Source organism: Poecilia formosa, unplaced genomic scaffold, assembly GCF_000485575.1.
Source record: "Poecilia formosa unplaced genomic scaffold, Poecilia_formosa-5.1.2 Scaffold67, whole genome shotgun sequence".
NCBI lineage: Eukaryota > Metazoa > Chordata > Actinopteri > Cyprinodontiformes > Poeciliidae > Poecilia > Poecilia formosa.
The window spans coordinates 34,955-59,809 of NW_006800006.1; the positions used below are offsets into that span (position 1 = coordinate 34,955).

The window sequence follows — 24,855 nt, forward strand, 5'->3', positions numbered from 1 at the left end:
AATGAGCAAAACACTGTTGCTTATGAAAACAGATAAAGTTCTGATAAAATTGCATATCAAATGTACCTTTGGCATTATTTTATGTGAAGAATTTTTGAATTTATATTTAGTTAGCTTGTTTCGTTTAATCTTATCTCTATTGTGCCGTAACATAACATTTGAAGTTGAGGTATCTTATTAAAGTGGCTGTTTTGTTGCATTCTTAGTAATGTTAAGCCTACCAAAAGGTCAGTTTGTTTGGAATCAAGACACAAAACTGTGAGATCCAACCTGAAGAACAACCTTACGACGATCGGTGTAAAATTAAATTTGGCCACCAAGCAAAGACAGGTGATCTGCAAAAAAAACCTTCAGACGTTACATTTTGGTGGCTCTGAAACACTTTCTTACTTTAACGACACTAGATTTTGCTCTCACAGGCCAGGAAACTCTATTGTGCAGCAGAACCAGAGGTGTGATGAAACACATGAGTGATCTTTATTAAATGCGTCTACACCAGATAAGCCCAGATGAATGAGCTTCTTTGTTCCAATGAGAGGCACTACGATTTTTGGGTTATGACCTTCCAGTAAGCCATCTTCATTCCTTACACGGGACAGAATAGTTTAGGAATTTACCTCCAGCAAGTCGATAAAGCTGACAGATTGGAATTACATGTGGGACAAGACTTAGAAGAAAAGTGATTTGATATCCACCGCTGTCAACAACAAAAAGCAAATTGTTTCGATTCTATTTAGGCCATGTTTTAATTTACCAAGCAATAAAGACGTCAGATTGTCATGCAGCAGGTAAAGCAGCTGCTTGAGGAAAACACTGCATATTTCTTTGAATTTGATTTGAATAAATCCTTATCTTATTGATGGATTTAGGGAATAACAAATTTGAGGATTGTACTAATAAATAAATAAACCAACTAGATTAATAGTTGCTAAGCAGGCACAGACACACACTGTTACACCTTGCTCAAACTTTGCATACAGAGCTGCAAGTTTAGGTCACAGCTGTTGTGTCATGTGATGGAAAATGTGGTTAAGTGAGAATCTCTTTTAATTCAGGAGGTAACCAGGAATAATTCAAGTCTGACTGGAATCAGACTGGAGCAAAACCTGCCGTGGGTCTGCATAAAAAATCAGAACAACAACATAATCTGGTTGAGTTAGTTTACAGGTGTCAAATCTGATGTAATAAATGTGTTAAAGAGTTACTGACACGTGTTATTACGTGAGAAACGGGTTGTAACAACCTGAACAACAAACTCAAGTGCAGCAGTGGCAAAGTACAAGTACTTTGTTTCTGTACTTAAGTACATTTTTTTGTGTATCTGTACTTGACTTTTTACTCCACTACATTTTACATAAAGTATCTGTACTTTCTACAACAATGCTTTTCTATAATGTGCTATGTTACATGTTACATTCATGCAACATTATGTTATTTTTATTTATTAGTTTGAAAGTAACCAATGACTTATTCGCGTTATCTGGTTCAATAAATGACTCCATGTGGTTCAACACTTTTAAACTTTTAAGTATTTTTAAACAGTGGAGGTGATGAAAAACTAGAGCTAAAATGTCTAATGACCCTTTTTTCAGGCAGATAACTTTTATTTGAATACATTTACAACAGTTAAAATACAAATGGCACATTAGTTTTGCTTTGTGTTAAATAAAAACATTCAAATGTATAATCACTACTGTTTCTTATTTTGCTTAACAGCATTTAACTCTGCATGCTGTCTCTGGATTTATGCACGGTTTAACAGTAACCATAATAAAAACATACATAATCTGCAGTATTGTTGATTAAAATGGCACAAAAATATTAATGTATTAAAGAAAACATGCATAGTAGGCACGCGTAGTGACGATTACATTAGGAAATACATTCGACAAGTACTGTTATTTTCAGTAATTTCAGTACTTTTACTCAAGTAAAAATGTACTATATTTGTTGTCTATTTATTTGTACTTTTACTTCAGTGCAGTGTTTCACTACTTTCTCCACCAGTGCTCAGTTGTGCCACATTAACAGCATCCAGTAACTTTCAGCACAACTTCTCTGCAGATCCGTGTCAGTTATACTGAGTCCATTCCATCTCCGCACATCGGCTTTCCCTGTTGCTCTGACTGTATGCCGCCTTCTGCCGTCTCGCTGTGCACACAATAGGCCTCTGTGTGCACGGCCCTCGGAATGCTGCGAGATGGCAGGGCAGTGGGGTAGCTGCACGGTGAGGATGGGGGTTGGTGGGCGAGGAAGGGTGTGGAAGCTAGGAGGATGAAAAAGAGGAGGCGGGGAGGAAGGGGGAAATGAAGGGACGGCTAGAATTGGAAGGAGGTGTGTGTGTGTGTGTGTGTGTGTGATGTCTGTACTATACGGGTTCAGAGAGGCTCCAGGGGTCTACAGGGTGTCCAGGTTTGGACACAGTCACCGTGTTCAGGTGACAAGAGCACTCACCTGCAGGAGTGCAGCGGTGAACGTGTAAGACTTGAGGCTTTTTTGTTGTTGTTGTTTCACCTGGATAAGAAACACAAACATTTATTTTTCACAGCTGATAAGAAAGGTGGTTGCACTTAAATGAAACTGCTTGGTGTTAGCACTCAGCATACTCAGTAAGCAGTGCAACATGCAGGGCATGTAACACTGACAGGTGACACCTGTGCAGCTTTGGTCCAGAGTTCATTATTTATTTAAGGGTCAGAGGTCGTTGAGGCAACTGGAGGAAGGAATTCAGTAAGCACTTTTAAAATCAGGACTCATTTTTCCCATGAACCATAAACTACTACAAAAACAGATACAAGTAGAGGTGGGATGTTTGCGTTCAGAGCAACATTCGAGGGACGACTTCTGATTGGTTCAAGGCTGTTTAAAAGCAGAATAAACTGATCGTTTACACTTTTGTTCCAAAAGATTTGGCAGAGTTCTTACTTAGCTTGACTCTGATTTGTCTATCTCTGCTCTTTGTGATAAGTCTTTTATCCAATTTAATCTGTTTCTAGTCAAACTCTGTCACTCTGTTAAGAAACACTATATGGATTCTTATTATTATGTAAGACTTTGACACACAAGTTTGTTGAAGGTTTGGGGTTTAAATGAAGCTAGAATTGGATTAAATTAGGATGTTTTAAGCAGCCAGGTGCCACATACCATACAGAATGCTCCCTTGGCGATGGGAGATATGAATAAGTGAGCACGCTTAAGTCGTTTTGAAATTTAAATATAATTAGTGTTGTGCGCAGAACAATGAAAGTGTTTGCTATTGCTTTAAATGCCTCAGTGCTAACAGATATTTCCTACCATGTTCACTGCATCACATTGTCTACCTGCCTGACTCACTACAGTAATGAAACTTATGCATTGTTTATGATCCAAAGGGTTTCTTTTATTCATTTCAGGAATGATTGACCTAATTGTGTCCTAAACAACCTCAGGACAGGCCTTCTTAGCCAAGGTTTTATCCAGACCTCCAGATTACGGAGTCTGAATGAAAGCACCAGCATGCTTCCTTTCCTGTGTTAGGTGGCAGGGGAAGAGGTTAAGTTTGTGCAGGCTTGGTGAGTGCAGCAAGGGGGGGCTTTCTCACACAAGATGGAGGCTGAAGGGACAAAGGTGGCATTCATTGGCGAAGGAATGGAAAACATTTTCTCCTGAAAACAGAGAAGCTACAACCGGCAGCGGTAGCGCAGAGAGGCCATGGGTTAGCATTCACCCCATAGGAGAAGTCACATGCGTGGCAAAGCAGACAAGGCAATCAGAACCCTTGTTTATTTATCATGTCACCTTAAAAGGTCCGTCTGGAATGCAACACTGGAAAGTCTACGAGACTTGAAAGCATGCATGTTTATGCTCTGAAATTGAGTAGATTGGAAGTTATTGTGGGTCACTTTTGTAAGAACCTAAAGTTGCTGGAAAGAAAACAAAAAGGAGAGAGATAACGTCTGAAAGAACAAAGATGCAACGCAAAAACAAAATGAACAAAAGAAAGCAGTATTTTCAGAAGATTAAACAGCAAGAACATTTTAGAAAATACGGCAAATTGTAAAAATACATCATTACGGTGAACACAAGGACAAAACAGAAAATAAAAACAAAGCAAATATCTCGGCGTGAAACGGACACAATATAACATTTCAAATCTTAGTTTCTTGTTCTTTCATTTATATGCCTGAAGTACTAGCATAGCTTCTTTTATTATTTAAGATGTATTTTTTATAGACTCCATAGGGGAAAAAAAAACATGCATTTGTTAAGCCACTGTGTAAGTAGCAGAGAGGAAGACTCTTAAATAAATCCTTGTGTCCTTAGAAAAGCTAGAAAAGATAGGAAAGAGAGACTGACCACACACTAGAGAGAGTGCGCCACCTAGAGGACAAAACAGAAAGACATCAGTAAATCATTGAGAGAAATCCGCCATGGGGTGGCGCCATTTTAAAGCAGTAGGAATATTTCACAGGTTGCGCTTGACTGCTCACTTAAACACAAGCTTGATTAAACTTTTCTGGCGTTATTTTATGTTTTATCATTATATTCAAAGACAACTGATCAAATACATCCAAATAAATCACATTAAATATTAAAGTGTTCATTCTTCTTAATGTTATTTCTGTGTAAAACAAAAATAAAGATATGTTTTAGTTCTAACTATGATATACATGGATATTATTATTACAATAAGCAGGCTAAGATTGCAGGCATTTATTATGTAATCCACAAGACGGTTGTGAAAAAGTTGTGAATAATTGAGTAGTTTCAGAAAACTAGCAAACATTTTTATGAAAGATATGTGTGAACGACTGAGTATGCCAATGATTAATATACATGTGCATCTAAGTAAAGTAGAATATCATTGAGAAGCAAATAATTTAATTATAAAAGCAAAGCTCTTACATATAGTTTATCTTAGTTAATAAAGTTTATTTCTGTTAATTTAGATGGTTATGGATCATAATCTTTGACACTGCTAAGATGCTAAGAAAGCCCAACTTGTTTGAATATTTTCATTATTGTGTTTGGTATTTTTCAAGTTCCTCTTCATTATGCCTCTTCTATTCTCAACAGGGTTTGAGTGCTGTGGGTTTGTTGGTTGTGGTAATTAAAGCAGGTAGTGGTGGCTTTGACAGTGTGGGCCTGTGCCCAGTCCTCAGTGTGGAGTTGACAAACCACAGTGAAACAGCATCAGCTGATGACATGGCTCTCTAAGCCCCATCACCGTGTTAACTGGACCCACACACCCTGGATTCTGTGCTTCCCCACGCTTCCTCTAGGCTCCACGATATCGACATGAAATTTTAATTTTGCATTAATCTAAAAATAACCCAGTCCTTTGTCTTCCATCAGTAAAGCTAAGACACATCTGATGTTGATGCTCATGCAACAACTGTAACTCATTTTCTGTATACATTTGCAATTCATGGCTCTCAAAGCACTAACTCAACGTCTTGTGAATGTCCTCTTAATTCTTGAATGGGTGTTGTTCAATATTCCAGTTCTTAAGGTGGAGGTTTTTCCTATTGCTTGCACACCTTTATATATATATATATATATATATATATATATATATATATATATATATATATATATATATATATATATATAAAATTCTTCCTTCTACTTAGTTTCAATTAGTTGCAAACAGCCAGCTGCTTTAATGACCTTTTGTGGCTTATCCTACTGAAGATTGTTAAAACAGCAGTACATGACTTTTTCCCCCCCATATTTATGAGACAAATAATTGTAAAAAATCAAGCTCCTCCACCTCCTCACACCACCTCTCACAGTGCTACTATTGGGGTCTACAAAAATGGTCAAAAACAACAAATAGGTGACAGGAGAAAGGTCTTTAAGCTCTGTCAATCAACCTCCTGTATGCTGCTCAATGTGATAAAAGTGAAAATTACTTACTGTTACACAAAAACCATTTAGCTGCTGTCATTGGTTAGGCCCACCAAATCTGACCCACCGTAGCTTTATATGTGGCCCTCTAGACTCCAAATTACATCAATAAGTCCTTCCAGTTTTCCACAAATCTTGCAAGATTCACATAAAATCAACAAAACTTCAATTTTTTTTCTGATTTTACTGCAATTATTTTCAAAATTGGTCAAAGACATTGAGTTTAAGTGACTGCTGCCTCAACCTTACTTGATGTCAAGATATAGTCCGTAACTGAAGTAATAATTTAACATCAAAGATTCGCGCAAATACCTTAAAAATTACTTACAAATATTTCCCAATTATCACCACAAAATCTGTCATTTTGATAGCAAAAACAAAAAACAAAAAAAAAAAACACAAAAAATAATCACAAAACCTTGGAGGAACAACTATTTATTGATATTTTAGAAGTTTAATTGATTTTATCACTACATTCTAGCACAACCTTTAAAAACATTTTTGATACAAACTGAGTTTGACAGCCCTGGAATAGTATCTGCCTTATATTATACGACATAACAAATATGTAAAGAACATATCTTTTTGTTAAAGTTCGCTTCTGCAGCTTTAAGACTGACACTTAAGACAGGACAATAAAGGATGTGGTTGGCCTGTTTTTCCGTTTTCTAATCAGGAACTTGAGCTAAGCAGGTGGCAGCGGTACCTGGAAGCCTATCAAACTTCACTTCGGTGCAGTTTATTGAACCGCGTCACGACCCCGCCCCTAGTAACAGCCTGTACAGTACATGAGCCACGCGGGGAGACAGCAGCTGCTATTAAAGCTCCGAGGACCAAAAGGCCAACGTTCACATTTATCCACCAAGACCAGCAGGCGGGTTGAGGAACTGAAGCCCTACCTATCACAATGCATTGCCTGAAAAGTCTGCGGACGACCAACGCGGGAATCTTGCAGCTGTTTAAAAATGCAGTTATCTCCGCCAGACTTGGAGCTGACATCTCCAGGAGTCAGCAACCTGTTCCTCTCAGGGCAGCAACAATTCACTCCCACAGAGCCTTTCATCCTCATCAAAAAGGCCCTGATGAGGACCAAGGACGCAGCAAGTAGGTCACAAAAGTTTGAAGCTATTGTATTCAACAGCAGTCGTTCAATAAACTTTACATTTATCAGTTTCAAAATTTGATGTTCTGCTTCCGGAAAGTACCATTTTAAATTAGGCTGTTGGAGCTCAACTGGATCTCTCAATTATTAATATTATTGTAGCAGTAGTGATAGCAGCAACTTTATCTCTTATTTATTTAAACAGTATTGGTACTTTATGCCAGTTATTATATTTAATAAAGTGCCAAATACCAATACGCAACTGTTTTGCACGACAGAACCTAACGGTCGTCGATTAGAGGTTGCCAGGCAACTCTCCAACGGAAAATTGTTCCTCCGCCATTAGCACATTGAACAGCTCTAAGACCTTCTGGCTCTGAGTTGTATTTCTTTCACAGATTATCTATTTAATATTATACAAGAGACAAACATTTAATATATATATATATATATATTTATTTATTTATTTATTTTTTTACGTAATATAAAGATTACACACTGTAGCTGTAAAGGTGTAGCTCACGTTTGAGGTGAAAGATGAGCACCTGCGCTAGCTTATTTAAAACTTATAAAAAGTAGGCTGTTCTGACACAGTACGTCACAATTTGTGTATCAGTTGTAGGGACAATTGATTCACAAATTTATTTAAAAAACATAAGTAGATAAAAAATGTTTTATCAACCGGGTTTTTGTTCATTTTGGCTTGCGGCATATAGTTATATTTAAGGGAAGACTTCGTCCGCCATGTTTACTAGTCGTCACCTTGACGACAGGCTACAGTGATGAAATGAAGAGAAGTATTGAAAAGCTAATGAAAATCAGTGCTCCAGTTATTATTAATAAAAAGTAAGTCTAAAGAAATGGGGTTTTGGCACTGAATTTAAGGAACTCGGTGTTTTACAGTTTTATGGAAGATATTCCATTTTAGTGGGGCACAAAAGCTAAATGCTGCTTCCCCATGTTTGGTTCTGACATGGGGGATCCAAAGTAGACTTAAAGTTACTAAAAATGTATTTTGGTACTAAGCCAGTCTATGATTAATTTCCAGACAGTTTCTTGAATTGTATTCTCTGAGCTACAATGACCCAGTAAGGACATTAAGACTGGAGTAATGTTCTCTTTTTTTCCTAGATTTAGTGGCGCGAGGAGCAAGTCAATAACAGGAATTTAAGCAACAAAAAAAATGATCATTGGATGATTAAAGCTTTCCAAGTAATGGACCAGAGCAGATTTCCCTCTCCGTGAAACATTGAACCAGATAATTATTTTTATAGTTTAAGAAAAAATAATTGATTAAAATTGAAAAGAATAATTTCAGTTAAAGAGACTGAACATCCAGGGAAAAAAGACGCAATATACTCAAAAACTCTAAAGGGAACGGAAATGAGAACAAGGAGAACTTCTTGAAAAACAACCACTTCAACTTAACCCAAGTCCACTTAAGATATTCAAGGCAAAGAGGAAAATTATCCTCTGGCCTGACACGTGAAAATTTGAAAATCCATTTTAATCACTACCTCCAAGTCCTCCAGCCTAAATAGAAGAGGGCTCATTCTGCTTATCAGCACTGGGCTCAAATGCCAGAATCCATTTGGATAAGGGTCTGCTGCCGTGAACATGTTGTGAATAATTTAATTCACCGTGCAAGTCAAATGATATAAACAGATATTAAAACTGCCAATGTTGCTATCAGTGTTATGACTTTTTCAAATAATGTCTTGCATATTTCAGTAAGAGGTTGTCAAATAGAACTTTGTGAATATTAAATGAACACCATCTTTACTAAACGATAGGATGGCTTGGTGAAAAAAATGATTTAAGGGCAGGAAAGATGATTGGTGCAAGGTACACGTCACCAAGGCGTACATCGAGCGGTGTACGCCATCGTGACGAGCAACTAGATATACACACGTTAGGATGTTCAGTCAGAGAACAGAGGCTGACTTCTGAACCACAAAAAACAAGTAGCACATTGTGGAAAGAAGTTAATCAAACTGTTAAAAACAGTAAATTATGGCGATAAACTTTCACTATTAAAAAGGGAGTCACTGAAACTGTGAATAATATTAAAAGATAATTAATTTGGCTATTAATTGTTGGACCAAGTAATAAGGAAAATAAAGTCTTAATGTGCAACAGTTCTTAATTAAAAGCTGCTAACAAATTTCAAGGGAAGTAAAACAACACAACTTATTTTCCCAATGCTTTAATAACAAGTCATAACAATGATTGATTAACCACTTATGGCTTTTTCTGATTTAAAACAATAAGTTCTCTTTCATTGTTGTTCGGTAATGGTTATTGTTCATAATAATTTTAAATCTAAGTCTCCCTAGAAAAGTCTCAAATAGTTTTTTTTATTTCATAAACAAAAGACAGCATACTCAGCACAGTGGGTAATGAGTGGATATAATGTAACAAATAAATTTATGCTCAAATATTAAATGGTAAAAACAGCAGTTTACACATTAAACTTCTTATTTGGAATATTTCAATGTCTTTGACAACCCTTAGAGGCTTGAAAGGTGCTACATAAGTCTGATGTTTCACTTCATTCATATATTTTGTGATTAATCGGTGATTTAATGGTAGTTCATTGACATAGGATTTATATTCCTTCCTATATTGCATTTATGTTTTATTAATAAACACACTTTCACAGCCCTGGAGTGAAGTCAATATCTGGCCAGGTGCCATTACCTTCACTGCCAGTGTAGATGTTGACATAAACTTTGAGCTTCTGCTCACAGTTTTGACTTAATACATTGGAATCCATCCAGCTTCAAGATCACAACTTACTGTGTTTGTTGTGCTTTGGGTTTTTTGACAGAAGCCGGCTCATGTCCAGCATAGAGGACCTGCTTTTTTACACCATCACCGATGGGAAAGAGATGATCCCCATCTCTCAGTTCATCTCTGTGAGTTAGTGCATCAACAAGTGCTGATTTGAATTTCCGAAGCGCGCATGTGAGCATGTCCATACAGGCAATCTGCCACAGACTTGTTATGTTTCCTGGGAACACCTTTGACTTTTATTAGATTAACCTTGGTGAGAAACATTACACCCCACCAGAAGAATCCAAAGTGTCTCCTGCTGGCTGGAAGGAATGGTTTAAAGGGTGTTTATGACCAACTTACAGAGTCGGTCTAAATATACCTGGTGTGATGCTGCAGATTCAGGGAATTAACATAAGCAACTAACTGCTTTTCACATCTGAATGTTTAATCTCTGGGCTTTAATTCTATTATCTGTTACATTTTTCAAGTCATTCTTTCTGTATAACAAACAAATTAAAATGCTGTATCCATATCCAAGTAGCCCACTAGGCTTTAATCAAGGCACATAAGGCAAAATACCAAGCAAATATTTAAATGATGAACAACTACACTGATGGAAATGGACAAGTTTCTATAAGAATCTATGATGATAATAATAATAATAATGTTATAAAAAAAATAGACATCTGGTGAACTCGATATCTATGGCAACTGAGTCATTTTCAAAACAGCCATGCGTTTAGGAGCCATGTGTCAACACAGGTGGCAGCTTGTTATGCCACAGATGACTGGAGGTGTTTGTAGAGGCGACTCAGGCAGAAGATGGATGGTGAACGAGCTGCTCAGACTCTTTGGATTAACAATAACAATGGAAAAAAGAGGACAAAAAGCCAATCTCGTGACTTCTATAAAATATTACTTTGGACATATGTGGCTTAACAACTCTGTCAGATTTTTAAGTTATTTTTTTTCAAGCAAATAATAATTTTTTTTGCAGATTATACACTGTTGCTTAAATATTAGAAATGCATAAGAACTACTGTCCCTTCTGTGTTTTGGTAAAGGGAGGCGTTAGTCATGTGATATTTGTTTGGGCACCTTATAGTGACAGTGATGCAGAGTAATATTTTGGGTTTTTGACTGAAGCAGCACGGCAATGTCAGTGGTCGTTTTTTCATGGTGTCAAGTCGGGAAATATATACAATATAGATATATATTGGTTATCAGCCAAAACAGCAATATTAATATTGGACATCATTATCATCCAGAATTTTCACATTGGTATGTGATAGAAACTAAGGGTGGGCATTTATTGTATCGTTTGTCATTCACCGTGAAAAATTTCTTGCCATGTTAAGAATTTTGATTTATTGTTTCCACAATAAACTTTAGGTATTGTAAAAAAAAAATAAAAACAAATTAAAATGTTATATTTGCTATTTTCAACCCCGTTTTTTACATGAGAGAATAAAAAAAAAAAAAAACTCTAAATCACAATTCTTTAAGCAAGTGGCGTTCTGAAGAAGCTTATTTCTAATAGACAAGCTTTTCAATACACATTGTGCCATACAGTTACCAAAAAGGAAGTAATAAATAGATTTTTATTGTTATCACAATAGTCTCACATGACTATTACTTTTTGTAATAGTCTTACAAAAAGTTGCCCACTCCTAATAGGAACAATTCAATCTTGTTTCAAGTTGATAGCTCAAGCTAATGAACTCCAAAATAAGAACAGCCTGCACGGAGCTCTAACTTCACTATTTCTGCCTTGAGGCTAAGAATTTCACAGAAATCAAGCAACTGCAACAGCCATTTGTCAGGTCTACTTACACTTTGAAGAGCTTGTCAACTGTGATGAGTAAATAAAAAAAAAAAAACAAAAAAAAAAACAGCCAAGCTTCTCTGGTCAGGAGGGTCAAACACATGGTATCTCCAAAATAGACCCACGTGCTTTGTGCAGTGTCTGTCAGTGACACCAGCAGCAGGAGTGAGATAGCTGCTATCTGCTCTGCTGCCCTCCTCATTTCCTTGCAGGCACACCTGTGCCTTTGAAAACCCCTGACCCTGTATTTCAAAGATTCCTGCAGCTGACAGGAGAATCCCGTGGTTTCGACTTAATACACCGGAGTCCGTACAGTAATAGCCACCATTAATCAGCGTTTCTACTATCCTTTCTGAAAAAAATTAGTTCAAACTCCTCTCTCCATTGTCTCCAGGCTTTGAGAAGAACGGGTTTGTTAACGTCTGACCCTCGGCTGCGGGACTGTGTCCGTCAGATGAGACAGTCTACGCTTGACTCCATGGGACCGGTCATGATGGACAAAAAACTTTTCAGAAGGTGAGAAAACGTCTGGACAGTTACAGTGTTTTTCAAAAGCTTCCATGTATTTATTATAATTTTATCTGATAGCACGACCCAATGTAGTGCATAATTTCTGTTCATCCCCCTTCATTCTGATGCCTCTAAGTAAAACCACCATCCCCTCGTCGTCTCCTAATTAGCTTAAAGTAATTTGATCTCAGTATGAACCCAGCTGTTCTGTTAAAGTCTTGGAGGTTTGTTAGTAAGCATCAACAAACACAGCTAGAAGAAAGTCGGGGAGAAATTTGTGGAGAAGTTGAAGGTTATAAAACAATATCTAAAAGTTTTAGCATGTGTTAAGCCATCGGCCATCCATCTGTTCTGACTGGCTGAGTGAGGAGAGGATTAATTAAAGAATAAGCCAAAAGACCCAGTGGAGATCAGGTGGAAATTTCTGTCAACAAGAAAAGCTATTAGCTGTGCGCTCAATAAATCTGCCCTTTATGGAAAAGATGCAAGAAGAAAACCCATTTGCAGTTTGCCACAAGCTATATAGGGGTCACATCAAACATATGGAAGGTGGTGCTCTGGTAAGATGAGGCAGAAAAATGAACTTGTTGCTCTGTTATCAAAATGCATATGTGTGGCGGAAATTAACACTGCACAATGCTTTGAAAATCCAATCCCTAAAAGTAAAACTATGTGGTTTCTCTTCAACATGGACATAGAAGCTAGTCAGAGTTGATGCAAAGAATGAGCTAAAAACATGTCAATCCTGCAAAAAAAAAAAAACATATTAAAGGCTACAAACAAGTTTTATCCGTCCAACAGAACAACTATCCTAATCGCACAGCTGGACCCAGAATTTATGTTTTATGTCAAAGCACATTTATGTATTAGAATGGCCCAGTAAAAGTCCACATTTAATTAAAATTAAGAGTCTCTGGCAGCACTTGAAAACTGCAGTTCACAGCTGCTCTACATCCAGTCTGACTGGGTTTGCACTATGTTTTTTACAGACTGGGAAGAAATTTAGTCTTTAGATGCAGCATCTAGACATGCAGCTGTATTTCCCAAATGATATTTTTACAAAATATTGACCCAGTGGGGGCGTGAATACTGATGCATGTCTCATTTTCTGGGTTTTATGTGTGGGGAAAAAAAGAAAAACATGAATAATTTTCTCCCAATTCACAAATAGTGTATCATGTATAATCTCAAAAAATATAGTTGGAACATAAACAAAAAAAAAAAAAAAAAAAAAAAAAAAACCAAGGAGTGTGAATACTTTCATAAGACTTTAAGCAGAGAGGAGACATAATGCATTTACTTCAACAAACATTCTGGATTTAACTATTAAATGCTGCACAATTAATAGTTAAAACACACACCTGCTCCTTAATGCATGGGAAAAATAATAAATGAGTACAAGGTGTTGGGTCAGATTAAACTGAGGGACTCTAATGTGGTTTTGTTACATAAAAAAGGTGATTTGTGGCCAGCTCTATTTGAGTCCTGGAGACTGACAGACACTGGTGTTTTATAGCTGACAGCTGCTATGAAGCAAATTCATGTGCATGCATGCATGGCAGCCGAAGCAGTGGAGCTCGGAGGGAAGTAGTGAGGTCTCTGAGTCTGCTAATGAAAGGGCATCATTCTGGTCGAGCTCCAGACTGCCAGCTACATTAGCAGGCTCAAAGGCACCACACTCCCTCCTTTCCTAATTCTGTAATTCCCTAACTGAGGTATAATTCTCATCTTCTGTTCTGCAGTGGCACATTGCTGCGTCTGGCTAAACGAGTCAGCCGTGATGTTTCTGCTTGTTTTCTAAAATAAAGAGAATGTGGGAGCTTTAGCACAAATATTCTGCTGGAATAAAGAGAGAAATCATCTGTTGGTTTTTGGAAATGGCCGGCATAAATAATGCAAAATGCAGCCCACTCTCTTTTCACTTTGAAAGCCTCATGCTAACATCACCTAGGGCTCCTGGCTGCATATTTTAGTTTATACCAGCTGAGGGAGAATATACCCTTAACATTCCTTGAAAGCATGCCGCGATGCTCACCAGTTATAACAACGGTTCTGACTCGAGACTCCATCATGTTCCGTACAATGCCAACTAGGGGGACTTAAGGTAATGTCTAAGTATGACTTAATGTAAAAGTGTTTCCTATGAATGAAGATAAACAATTGGAACAGTAAGGGATTTACTCCTGGTGAAACTAGGCTAAGGTGAATTCATCTTTTGTTGCAGAAGCACAAACTCACACTGAACAATTTTGGAAACTCAGTGGGGGAACATGCAACTGCCAAACGTATTGTCTGACACTGACAGTAATATAATTTATACTTGCTAGGTTCTTCCTGTTTTCCTGGGTTAATATGGCATGACATGCTATGTTTTTCCTTTTGACCTTATGCCCTCATGTCCTTCCATCCATTCTAGAATCTGTGATGCTGTGGGTCGCTTTCTCTTCTTAAGAGAAGACTTACATTTGTCCCGTTACCTAAAGTTGGTCGATTTTAGTAAATAAAAAAAAATGTCCATAATCTTCCACCAATTAACTGAAATTGTCAAATTAAAAGCTATATTTTTCAATGATGTTGAATACAGTTGCTTCAATAAATTTTATTTTTTATTTTTAAGCTTTTCAAACATATTTGAGAGGTATTACAGTTTAGGCAACATATAGTGTTGCAACCTCCAATAATTAAATAGGTATGTTTTTATACTTGAACCAATGACGTTCTCCACCCTTTGACAGGGAATGTTGTTCAAACTAAAAAAAATTTTTAAAAAATGGAGTAATGAAATTATAGCAATTAAAATCTGATAATATATACTGGAAAACAAAGCTTATTTGACAATTTGTCTTGTTTTTTTATATATTTCATTATTAAATTAAAAATTACATGAGTTGATTTAAAAAGTTTGTAAAATCTCATTACTTTTTCACACATTTCTAAGAAACCACCGGCCTCATTTTCTATATATTGAGTCAAAAAGAGAATCCGGTTTAATTTTTTTTCAAAATTTTTAAAATTCTCCACCTTCTGTCTGCAGGTGTATCGGCAACAACATCATGTTGCTGACGAAGGCTTTCAGAAAAAACTTCATCATCCCTGACTTTGAGGATTTCACCCACCAGATCAACAGGATGTTTGAGAATGCACAGCAGCAAGTAGGAGGGCAAGTAAGTAAGAGTCGCTCAGGCTCAGCGTTTGCTTAGTCATGATGGTCGCTGTGATTTCAGGGGTTTCATCTCCTCAGGTAGCCGATTACATTCCTCAGTTGGCTAAGTTCAGCCCGGATCTTTGGGGCGTATCTATTTGCACCATCGATGGACAGAGGTAACATAGCACCGGCCTCGGATGTGCTCTGCTCTTTTTGTGTGCAGCCTTAATAAGACTTCTTTTGTTTCTCCATTGTGACCTTTCCGCTTGCAGATACTCAGTGGGCGACACCAAGGTTCCCTTCTGCCTGCAGTCATGTGTGAAGCCACTCGAGTACGCCATCGCTGTGCATGAGCTTGGCACCGAACACGTTCACCGCTTTGTGGGCAAGGAGCCCAGTGGCTTCAAGTTCAACAAACTGTCGCTAAATGAGGAAGGCAAGCCATTTATGTAATCAACTCCAGTCGCCTTGTCAATGCAAAACAATACCATCTTTACTGACTGTTGCATCGCCTTTGGATGTGCTCAAACCCACTTTGTCATTAACTCAGCAGAACGTCTGTCTCCACAGACAAAAGTCCTGCCAGTTGTTTGTATTTGTCCTTGTGTCTGGAGTAGCAGCTCTAATGTGTTTGGGTTGTTGCGGTGATCATGTAGTCCTCTTTCAATACAATTTCTCCTTCCGAAATGTCACACAAATCAAACAAAATTGAGTTATGAACCCAAACAGAGACCAAACGAACACTAAGTAATTAGTTCTGACAGCAGATATTGATTGGTAAGATTGGCAGAAGAGATCAACTGGATAGATCCTTAAACTGTTTGTTATAAAGTAGGTCCAGAACTGATCTGCCAGAAGCTAAATGTTTTTCTGCCACAAATTGGGAATAAAAATAAAAAATTATATATTAGTAGAAAAGAGTTAAAATGGTGTTCTACTCTAATTATTTACCATTTTATCACATTTTTTTTAACCATCAGTTTTTTTTTTAAATTTGGTTTATAACCTAATGGCACCTGCAAGTTCCCCGCAGAAAATTTACCTCATCGTTTTCACTGAGTGCTTTTGTTTTGCTTCTTTGCAGATAAACCACACAACCCCATGGTGAACGCTGGAGCTATCGTCATTAGTTCTTTGATCAAGGTAACACCTTACTATTTCTTCAAAAAATTATCAAAGATATACAGTATTAATACACATAAAAAGTGCATCAAATTGTCTACTTTTTTTCTTTTGTTTGCCACAAGAACTTAATAGCAAGCTTAGGAAAAATAACTCTTTTTGAGTGAATAAATGAATGAAATAAATAAAACTAGATAATAGCATATAAAACAAGAATAGAGAGAAGGGAGAGGATTAGGCTAAAAGTAATAAACTGGATTCAGATATGTGAGGAAAAGTTTGGAGATTTGGACTCTTGAAGCCTTCATCAAATGCTTTATAACACCAGTTTGAAGCTCACAATATCAGGCTGTTCTCATTTTAAACATAAACAAGAGTCAAGAGCCATTAGTGAGCCATCTATATTATTAGAATCAGCTCTGATCTAATAGGTATTGTGTGTATGCAGATGCTGACACTTTACAATATAATATGAAACAATTGACTAGCAGCAATGAGGATGTCAGAGGGAAGCAAAGCGAGAACTTGCAGGAAGCAGCTGGTTATGTCTGACATCATGAGATTAAACTCAGGCCTCAGGCTGTTAGCAGCAGCACACCTTATTCTCTCACACAGTTATACTCCTGCTGATATTTATGAGCTTTCTAGAGCTTTGTGCTTACAGGTCTATATAATCACATTGTTCTGAAAGGTGTCAATTTGTTTTAAGAAATTTAATAAAAATTTCCTTGTTAGTTTTTTTTTTTCTTTTGTTATTTACTGAAATTAAATTTCAGTGTGGCTTAAGAATCAAAATCACTTTGTGTCCGTTCAGAGACTGAAACCTAAGCCGTCTCCGTGGCAGCTGCATGATGGTCATGTCACCCGATGTGAACATGCGTTGGGGTATTTTAGCCACATGTGGTCCCGTTTCTTCTCTGGAGATGTTTCAAAGTTTTCCAGCTGACTTATGCGAAGGTCATTTTGAGGGAGAAACCTGGTTTACGTCTAACAACAGGGGAGTGCGTGCCTTTGACCAATCACAGCTGCCAAGGCAGAGGGTGCGTTACCATGTGCGTAAAACTGTTTAAGCAAACATGGTTTTATCTGTGTTTTTTGAGTCTTTACTGGGTCAAGTGCCTCTATACCTACAACCACAAAAACTAATGGGGTCAAAGGACAAAACTGATAAATGCTCCCTTTTTTTTAACTCCTTTATGATTATTTGAGTCTCTAAATATGAGTATATATGACTGCTGCTCCTTCTTGACAACTCCTTGACCTGCTACTGATCCTTTAGTGGTGTGTGAAATTCAAGAACAGCCATAAAACAGCCGCCAGGCCAAACTGAGCACGTTGCCACATGGAGTGACACACTCACCAGCGACATTTACCCATTGCAAAACATCCAACCAGGCATGCTGTGCAAAATGAGCTGCAGCACTGAAACACTGCCATCTGTAGGATCCTGGTGAAGTGAAACGCTGTAAACATGCTCCTAGTGAAATATTTTCTTTCTTCTCTCTCTCTTTTTTTTTTAGACGCATTCAAATAAAGCGGAGAGGTTTGACTATGTGAGTAAATGCTTTTCAGCTTCAGCTCTTTCAAACTCATCTTTCTGAATTGGGTTTCCGACTGAGCGCGTTCTAAATGTGTTTCCACAGGTGATGCAGTTCTTGAAAAGTATGGCTGGTACAGAGTATGTGGGATTCAGCAATGCTACGTAAGGAAAAAAAAAAAAAAAAAACTGGTTGTTCTGATGTTTTTAATCAAATGCAGTTTTTCATACCTTTGTATTCTTACAGTTTCCAGTCAGAGAGAGAGACTGGAGATAGAAACTATGCAATTGGTTATTACCTGAAAGAAAAAAAGGTTTGTGTGTTCAATTTTTGTATCTGATAGTCATTTTCTTAGTACTTCTGGTGAAGAAAAAAGCTTAAATCAGTGTTTTAATTTGCATACATTCATCCAAGTTTAGAAAAAAAATCACAGTTTTTATAAAACAAGTTATGCCGCACTATTGGCATCATAATGTTTCAAAAAACATATTAAACTGAAGGTTCTTTAAAGATAATTGAATAAGCCATGACTTTTTGTTTTCTTGAGCTATAAATATGCCACGAAGTGCAGGCTAATAATTCCTCCAGCCAGTCGTCAAACTTAAAAAGACAAAAAATAAAAACACCCTGTTTTACTTTCTTTACAAATGAGAACATGGAGAGAAGAAAACAGCCATTAACCTAAATTTGCCCGTATCTACAGGTAGAGCATTAGAGTCCCAAAAGCTGGTTGTTAAAGAATTGCTACAAAGTGGAGAGCTGAACTTACCAAATCCAAATTACAACTACTAATTCACAGGCTTTCGTGAACGTCTTTTCCCTGGCTGTTAATACATCTATAGGGCGCTGTTTATTGTGTGCTGACTCTGATTGTAATTCTTGCAGTGCTTCCCTGACCGTGCAGATATGATCGGAGCTCTTGACTTCTACTTCCAGGTAACTATTTACAGTATTTCTCCGGTTTTTTCAGTGGGCAAAATATTGATAGGGAAGTTTTGCTTCCAGAAAAGTATGTGTAGGAAAATAATGTTTGTTCTCTGATTCACTGAACCTGATTTAAAAAAAAAAAAAAGGTATTTCTTTCATGATTCATGAGTTGTATATTAAATGTATACAAAATTACTAAATGTTATCCATGTGGCTTAAGAAATCTGACATTTTTTCCAATATATGGGAATCAGCTTTAAAGTTTTTATTTTAAAAAAATGACTACAGAGGATTAATTAATCATTATTCAATTATTAGAATATAAAGAAACACAATTTTTAAATAATAAACTATAAATCATTGTTTTGTTTTTTGAAGTCTTGACTCAGAACCTACACATAAATACAATCCTACATATTTTCTTTTGTTTTACTGTCAAGTTCTCAAAATATTTTCAGTCGGTAAAATAATTACGTTCAAGTTTGTAGGTACCTGTGGAAAATAATAATATTTATCTCTGTGTCCATTTTTATTGTTTGTTTCAAACTTAGAGGCTCTTGTAGGAGATAATTTGTCCCAAAGTTGGTTTCTGTTACTCTTTCATAACAACCACCTGCCTGCATGTGAGGCATTTAGCAAAAACCTGGGAATATTTCTCACAGAAAATATGTGTCTGTCTCTCCATTCCAGTTGTGCTCCATTGAGGTGACCTGCGAGTCTGGAAGTGTCATGGCCGCAACACTGGCCAATGGAGGCATTTGTCCAACCACAGGCGATCGTGTGCTAAGTGCTGAATCCGTTCGCAACACGTTGAGTCTGATGCATTCCTGCGGGATGTACGACTTTTCCGGGCAATTTGCTTTTCATGTAAGTGTCTTAGTTTTAATTTAACAAAGAGTTTTGATGACTGTGGGGCAGAATCAGAGTGTTTGGTCTCTCTTTTTCCATACCATTGCTTTCCTAGTCAACAAATCAGTTTATTTTCTTAGTTGTTTAATTAATTATGGAGGTAAGTAATCATAAAAAGTTAGCTTAAATCAGATTTTTTTTTTTTTTTGCTGTAAAAAAATCCTGAAACAAAAAGACCAACCTGAAAATATTTCAATTAGGCAGAGACGCGAAATGACCGACATATTTCATGTTTCAATGGACTGTTGTCTTCAGGATAAATTACTCCGGCTCCAGTATTGTTTTTGTTCTCCTTGCTTAGGTGGGGCTGCCTGCCAAATCTGGCATTTCGGGTGCCGTTCTGCTGGTGGTTCCCAACGTTATGGGCATGTTGTGTTGGTCCCCGCCGCTGGATCGGCTTGGAAACAGTGTCAGAGGAATTCACTTTTGTCAAGTAGGCTGCTTATTTCTTATCCAGACAAATATATTTCAGATATAACCATGGATTATTAAACAACAATAATTTGATCCGAAAGGAGCTTGTTTCTTACTTCAACTTCCATAATTATGACAACCTGAGGCACTTCACCAAGAAACACGACCCGAGGAGACGGACGGACGACGATCCGGTGAGTTTAGTGCCACAAACGACCGACAAGCTGCCTGTTTTTTTTTTTTTTAAACATGAAACTGCCTTTGCGAGAATTTATAAACTTTAATATTCTTCGTGTTTTCCCTCAGAACAAGTCGGTCGTTAATCTGATGTTTGCAGCGTACAGCGGTGACGTCTGTGCTCTGAGGAGGTCAGTAGAAACAAACATTTTCTTTCTCCAGCATTTATAGGATCCAAATAAAACACTGCAGAAAAAAAAAACTTAAATTATTTTAGTCATATCATTGTCAGTGTGTTTTTTTTGCCATTAAACATACTCAACTTACAGTATAACATACTGCAAGTTGTAAAGCAGCTGCTAGGGATCATGAAACTTTAAATTGATTTATATTTGAATGTTATTCTGAACAGCATACTTTTGCTATAATTGTTTTAATATATAACGTTTGCACATACACACCTTTTGTCCTTGTAGCTTACCTCCACACAGCGAACATCGCTCCCTCCCTTCATTTACAGCAATATTTCTTTATTCGTGCCTCCTCCGTCTCCGTCTCTCCCAGGTTCGCGCTGTCAGCGGTTGACATGGAGCAGAGGGATTATGACTCTCGCACTGCTCTCCACGTCGCTGCTGCCGGAGGTAACACTTTGCATGATTACTTCGATCATCCTTAAATTATGTCGGGTTTGGCATTTATATAAAACTCAATGAAATACGGCACTTCAAATGCTGCGTGGTTTCTGCTCATGCTCATTTTCCTCCTAGGCCACACGGACGCTGTGACGTTCCTGACACAAATATGTAAAGTGAATCCGTACATTAAGGACAGGTAGGTGGGGTTAGGGTTGTCACCATTCATCTGATACTAACTCATTTTACTAACTATAACAGCCCATCCTTGTCCATTTCACACTGTTGTCTATCAGATGGGGCAACACACCCCTTGATGACGCCATGCAGTTTGGCCATGATGTTGTTATTTCAGTCCTGCAAAAGTACCAACATGAGTACAAAGACTCGTCCAGCAGCACAGAGGAAAAGAACCCCGCGATGGACACGATGAAGAACTCCGTTTAACAAATATCCACGAAAGTTCGGATTGAAACCTTCTGTTTCACAGCGGGATAGAATCACAGGACAGAAGGTAATTGGGAGAACTGCTGAATGTTTGAATTTTTTCTCTTTTTAAGGGACATTGAAATATTCTCAGAAAATATATTAAATAATCAAAAGAAATTATTATTACTTGCTTTACAGGCCTTCTGAAAAGACTGACATTTTTACATTTTCCAACCAAAGGCTATAAAATGTGTACCTTTTATTAATGGTGTGGAATGTTTGACGTCAATTTTGAAAAAAGGGATGCACCATTTTCTTTCAATTTGGTTTAACTGGGCCAGAATTTGGAATATGTACAGGATGAAGGCTTACTAAAAGAACATACTACAGAACTATATCAATAATAAATTACTGCTAACCTACATTAGTTTGGTTGGGTAGCAATATTCTTGTTTTGTGCAAAAATTTGATTGAGAAATGTTACTGAGATGTAAATATTTAAAAATTGTGCTATTTATGTTTTAAATCTTAAAATTTATGTTTTTCTTTGGCCCCCTTCACACTGGAATGAGATCACTGTGCGATTTTAACCAGAGTGGTGAAACTCAGCAGGGTACTGGAAAATGGTTCTGGAGCCGAAGCTTCCCATTACCGTTTCCAGTTCACACAAAGCCTACGTAGAACAGTAATGGTGATTTATTGTCATCTCGGCAGCATATTAGCGTCATACTAAAGCCAGTTTAACAAAGGAAGGAGTACAGGAAGCAGTGCGCTGGAGGAGAAAGCATCCCTGCAAAAAAGAAGCGCACACACCTCCAAATTGTGCCTGACCTTGGATGTGCTGGTTGCTGGGAGACTGAAACATTTCGACAGCATTTTGAACGCACTCCTGGATTTCCTGTTTGCTGCAAACCAAATTGTAATGTAATATATTGTAATTGTATAATATGTAAATATAATATTTCAGTATCCTCATAGTAATGCAAACACATAATGCATGTAAACATTATGGAGACTGCATGATTCCACCCCCTCTCAAGGATGTGTGTATGTATATATATATGTATATGTATATATATAATGTATATATATATAATGTATATGTATATATATATAATGTATATATATGTATATGTATATATAATGTATATATATGTATATGTATCTATATGTATGTGTATATGTATATATATGTATATATATATGTGTGTATATGTATATATATATATATGTGTATATGTGTATATATATATATATATGTGTATCTCCGTGCCTGTAGCATAGTGATAGAGAGATAATTTGGTGTGATCTTACAGGGCTGTGGTGTCCAGTGTCTGTCCTCAAGTGCAGACATCCTACATGTTTCAGATGTTTTCCTATTTCAACACACCTGACTCAAATGAACAGTTACCAGGAACCCCGCAGTGCTTGACGGCATGCTGAAGAGGTTATTCGTTCATTTCGAATAAGTTGCAGCAGGACACGGGCCTCCAAGGACCAGAACTGGACACCGCTGTTAGAGGGCACTGCTAGTGAAAGTCTAGATGTGTAGATGGTGAGGTGATCAACATGTGAATGTGCTGCTGATCTCCAGACCATGCCAACGCTGCAGGAGAGCCAATCAGAGAAGCAGAAAATAGCACTAAGATCTGTCTGGCGACTGCTAGGTGTAGCTGTGTCATGATTGCTTTCACACTGAAGGAGATTTTCCTAATTTGCAGCAATCCAAGCAGTTTCTAACAGGTAATTAGAATCATAGAGGGGATTCATCCAGTGTGAACAGGGCCTTAATTAAAATACTCTGGGGATTAAACTTCATTGTGTCTTAGTGATTTATTTAAAGGGAGCCTGAAAACTACTGGGACTGTTTTGTTGGGAAAATAATATGCACTTCAGTATCCTCCCAACCAGCTGGGTTTTGTTTTGTTCTTTATTGATATGTAAATGCTCACTGTGGTGTTTAGGATTTATGAAGACTGTATAAACCCTTATGTTGATTTTTTTAATTGTGAGACTCAGGGCCAATACTGCGGCTAAAGACAATTAAACCAAACAGTTGCATTGATAGCCAAGACATATAGTTTCCTATCAGGCTTTAAGGCCTAAAGAAATAAGACCACATATTTACATATTTTTAAATTTCCACCTTTATTATAAGTTTTTGTATAATTCAACTGACAAACCAATAAATTTAAGGGAAAGATTTAAAAAGTTCAATAACCTGAATGCATAAGAGTGCACACTTTTAAAATAATACCTTACTGAAACAACAGACAGTTTAGTCCTGGAATAAAGGTCAGCAAATTTTAAATATACTATTTTTTTCTTGTTGAACCAGAGATGCCAAAATATAATGTCCGCTTTCATTTTCAGCCATTTCGCAGAAAACGTAAGGAGCTAAAACTGAGTATTTGGAACAGCTCACAATCTCCTCCATCTTGAAAAAAATGCCTTCCTCCATCAGAAGAATTATAATCCCAGAGCATAATGCTGCCAACACCGTGTTCCACATTCAAAACACTTTCTCCCGTGCAGTTTTTCAGACATTTGGAAGGAAAAAACAGGATTCTGTTTTGCAAACTTATTTTATCAACTAAACTTACAGTAAATATAGCAGATATGCAGAGTTATGCAACCAGATTATGATATCTTTTAGCCTTTCTATATTTCTGCTTATTTGTCAGCTGAATTGATCTGAAAATTGAAAATTAGTTTGGAAAGAATTTATACTGGTCTTATTCTTTTTAATTTCAAACAGGTTTGTGTATTTTTGAGGTGCACCAATCAAAAGACTGGAATCAGTCGATATCTCCATCATTAAATCTAAATATGTTCAATATTTTTGTACTACAAATGCATCATCTAAGAGGAAACACTTAGATACATTTCAGAGTTTAATACAAGTCATATAAAACATTAAATATCAACTCCAGGCATAAATACCAATTGTCCCTTAATTTCTTCATGTTTGGTTGTGTTCAAAATGGCTGCCTTTATGGAATGTAAAATGATTTCCTGCAGGTTTTATGCGTCATACAAGAACTGATCAGAATCTGTTAAATATTTGACAAAAAACCAGAATCGACCATGAAAGGCCTGATCGGTGCTTCTTCACAAATGTCTTAAAAGTAACAGATTTAGTTTGAGTGTTTAAATCCCACACTTACATGATTGTCATGTTTTCAATTCCTAGCTTCATAACCTTTACATTTCTCTCATTTTCATAAAACTTTAAACATTCATCGATTTATTTTTCCCATTGCCATCAGTCGATTCTGTTGCAATGTCAGCATATTAAGCTAGTGGTTGGTGTGTCCTGATTGTATTTTTTGTTTACGTTTCAATTTACCATCATTATTTACCATCTACAAGTTTGGAAACATGAGTAAAGTGAATAAAGAGTCTCTCAAAATAAGGTTTAAACATGTTTTTGCTTTCAAGGAAAATATCAAAGACCC

General features: G+C 37.0%; 1 protein-coding gene across 5 annotated transcripts; it reads left to right on the forward strand.

Moving 5' to 3' along the window:
- Nucleotides 1–6,664: 6,664 nt before the first annotated feature.
- LOC103139952 (glutaminase kidney isoform, mitochondrial-like) lies at nt 6,665–24,811 on the forward strand. Of its 5 annotated transcripts, none has more exons than XR_001662483.1 (19): nt 6,665–6,993; nt 9,822–9,909; nt 11,989–12,110; nt 15,139–15,268; nt 15,346–15,425; nt 15,522–15,685; nt 16,334–16,392; nt 17,892–17,924; nt 18,015–18,073; nt 18,156–18,222; nt 18,795–18,845; nt 19,527–19,703; nt 20,047–20,178; nt 20,261–20,353; nt 20,466–20,527; nt 20,901–20,977; nt 21,104–21,167; nt 21,265–21,482; nt 22,714–24,811. XR_001662483.1 is itself a non-coding variant. In XM_007554835.2 (18 exons), the coding sequence occupies exons 1-18, from the start codon at nt 6,797–6,799 to the stop codon at nt 21,413–21,415; spliced, it is 1,806 nt and encodes a 601-aa protein (XP_007554897.1). In that variant the 5' UTR covers nt 6,665–6,796; the 3' UTR covers nt 21,416–21,919. The 5 variants fall into 5 exon arrangements, 2 of the variants coding, with proteins under 2 accessions (XP_007554897.1, XP_016528384.1); XR_001662484.1 differs by having other exon boundaries at nt 24,419–24,811; XR_476459.2 differs by lacking the exon at nt 22,714–24,811 and adding an exon at nt 21,596–21,931.
- Nucleotides 24,812–24,855: the final 44 nt, after the last annotated feature.

What these genes read in the sequence shown, in the direction of transcription:
- LOC103139952 (XM_007554835.2), top strand. Translation starts at nt 6,797, where the DNA reads ATGCATTGCCTGAAAAGTCTGCGGACGACCAACGCGGGAATCTTGCAG. An exon ending in CTCTTGACTTCTACTTCCAG is followed by an intron (nt 18,846 to 19,526) that starts GTAACTATTTAC and finishes TCTCCATTCCAG; the next exon opens with TTGTGCTCCATTGAGGTGAC. An exon ending in GACGGACGGACGACGATCCG is followed by an intron (nt 20,354 to 20,465) that starts GTGAGTTTAGTG and finishes GTTTTCCCTCAG; the next exon opens with AACAAGTCGGTCGTTAATCT.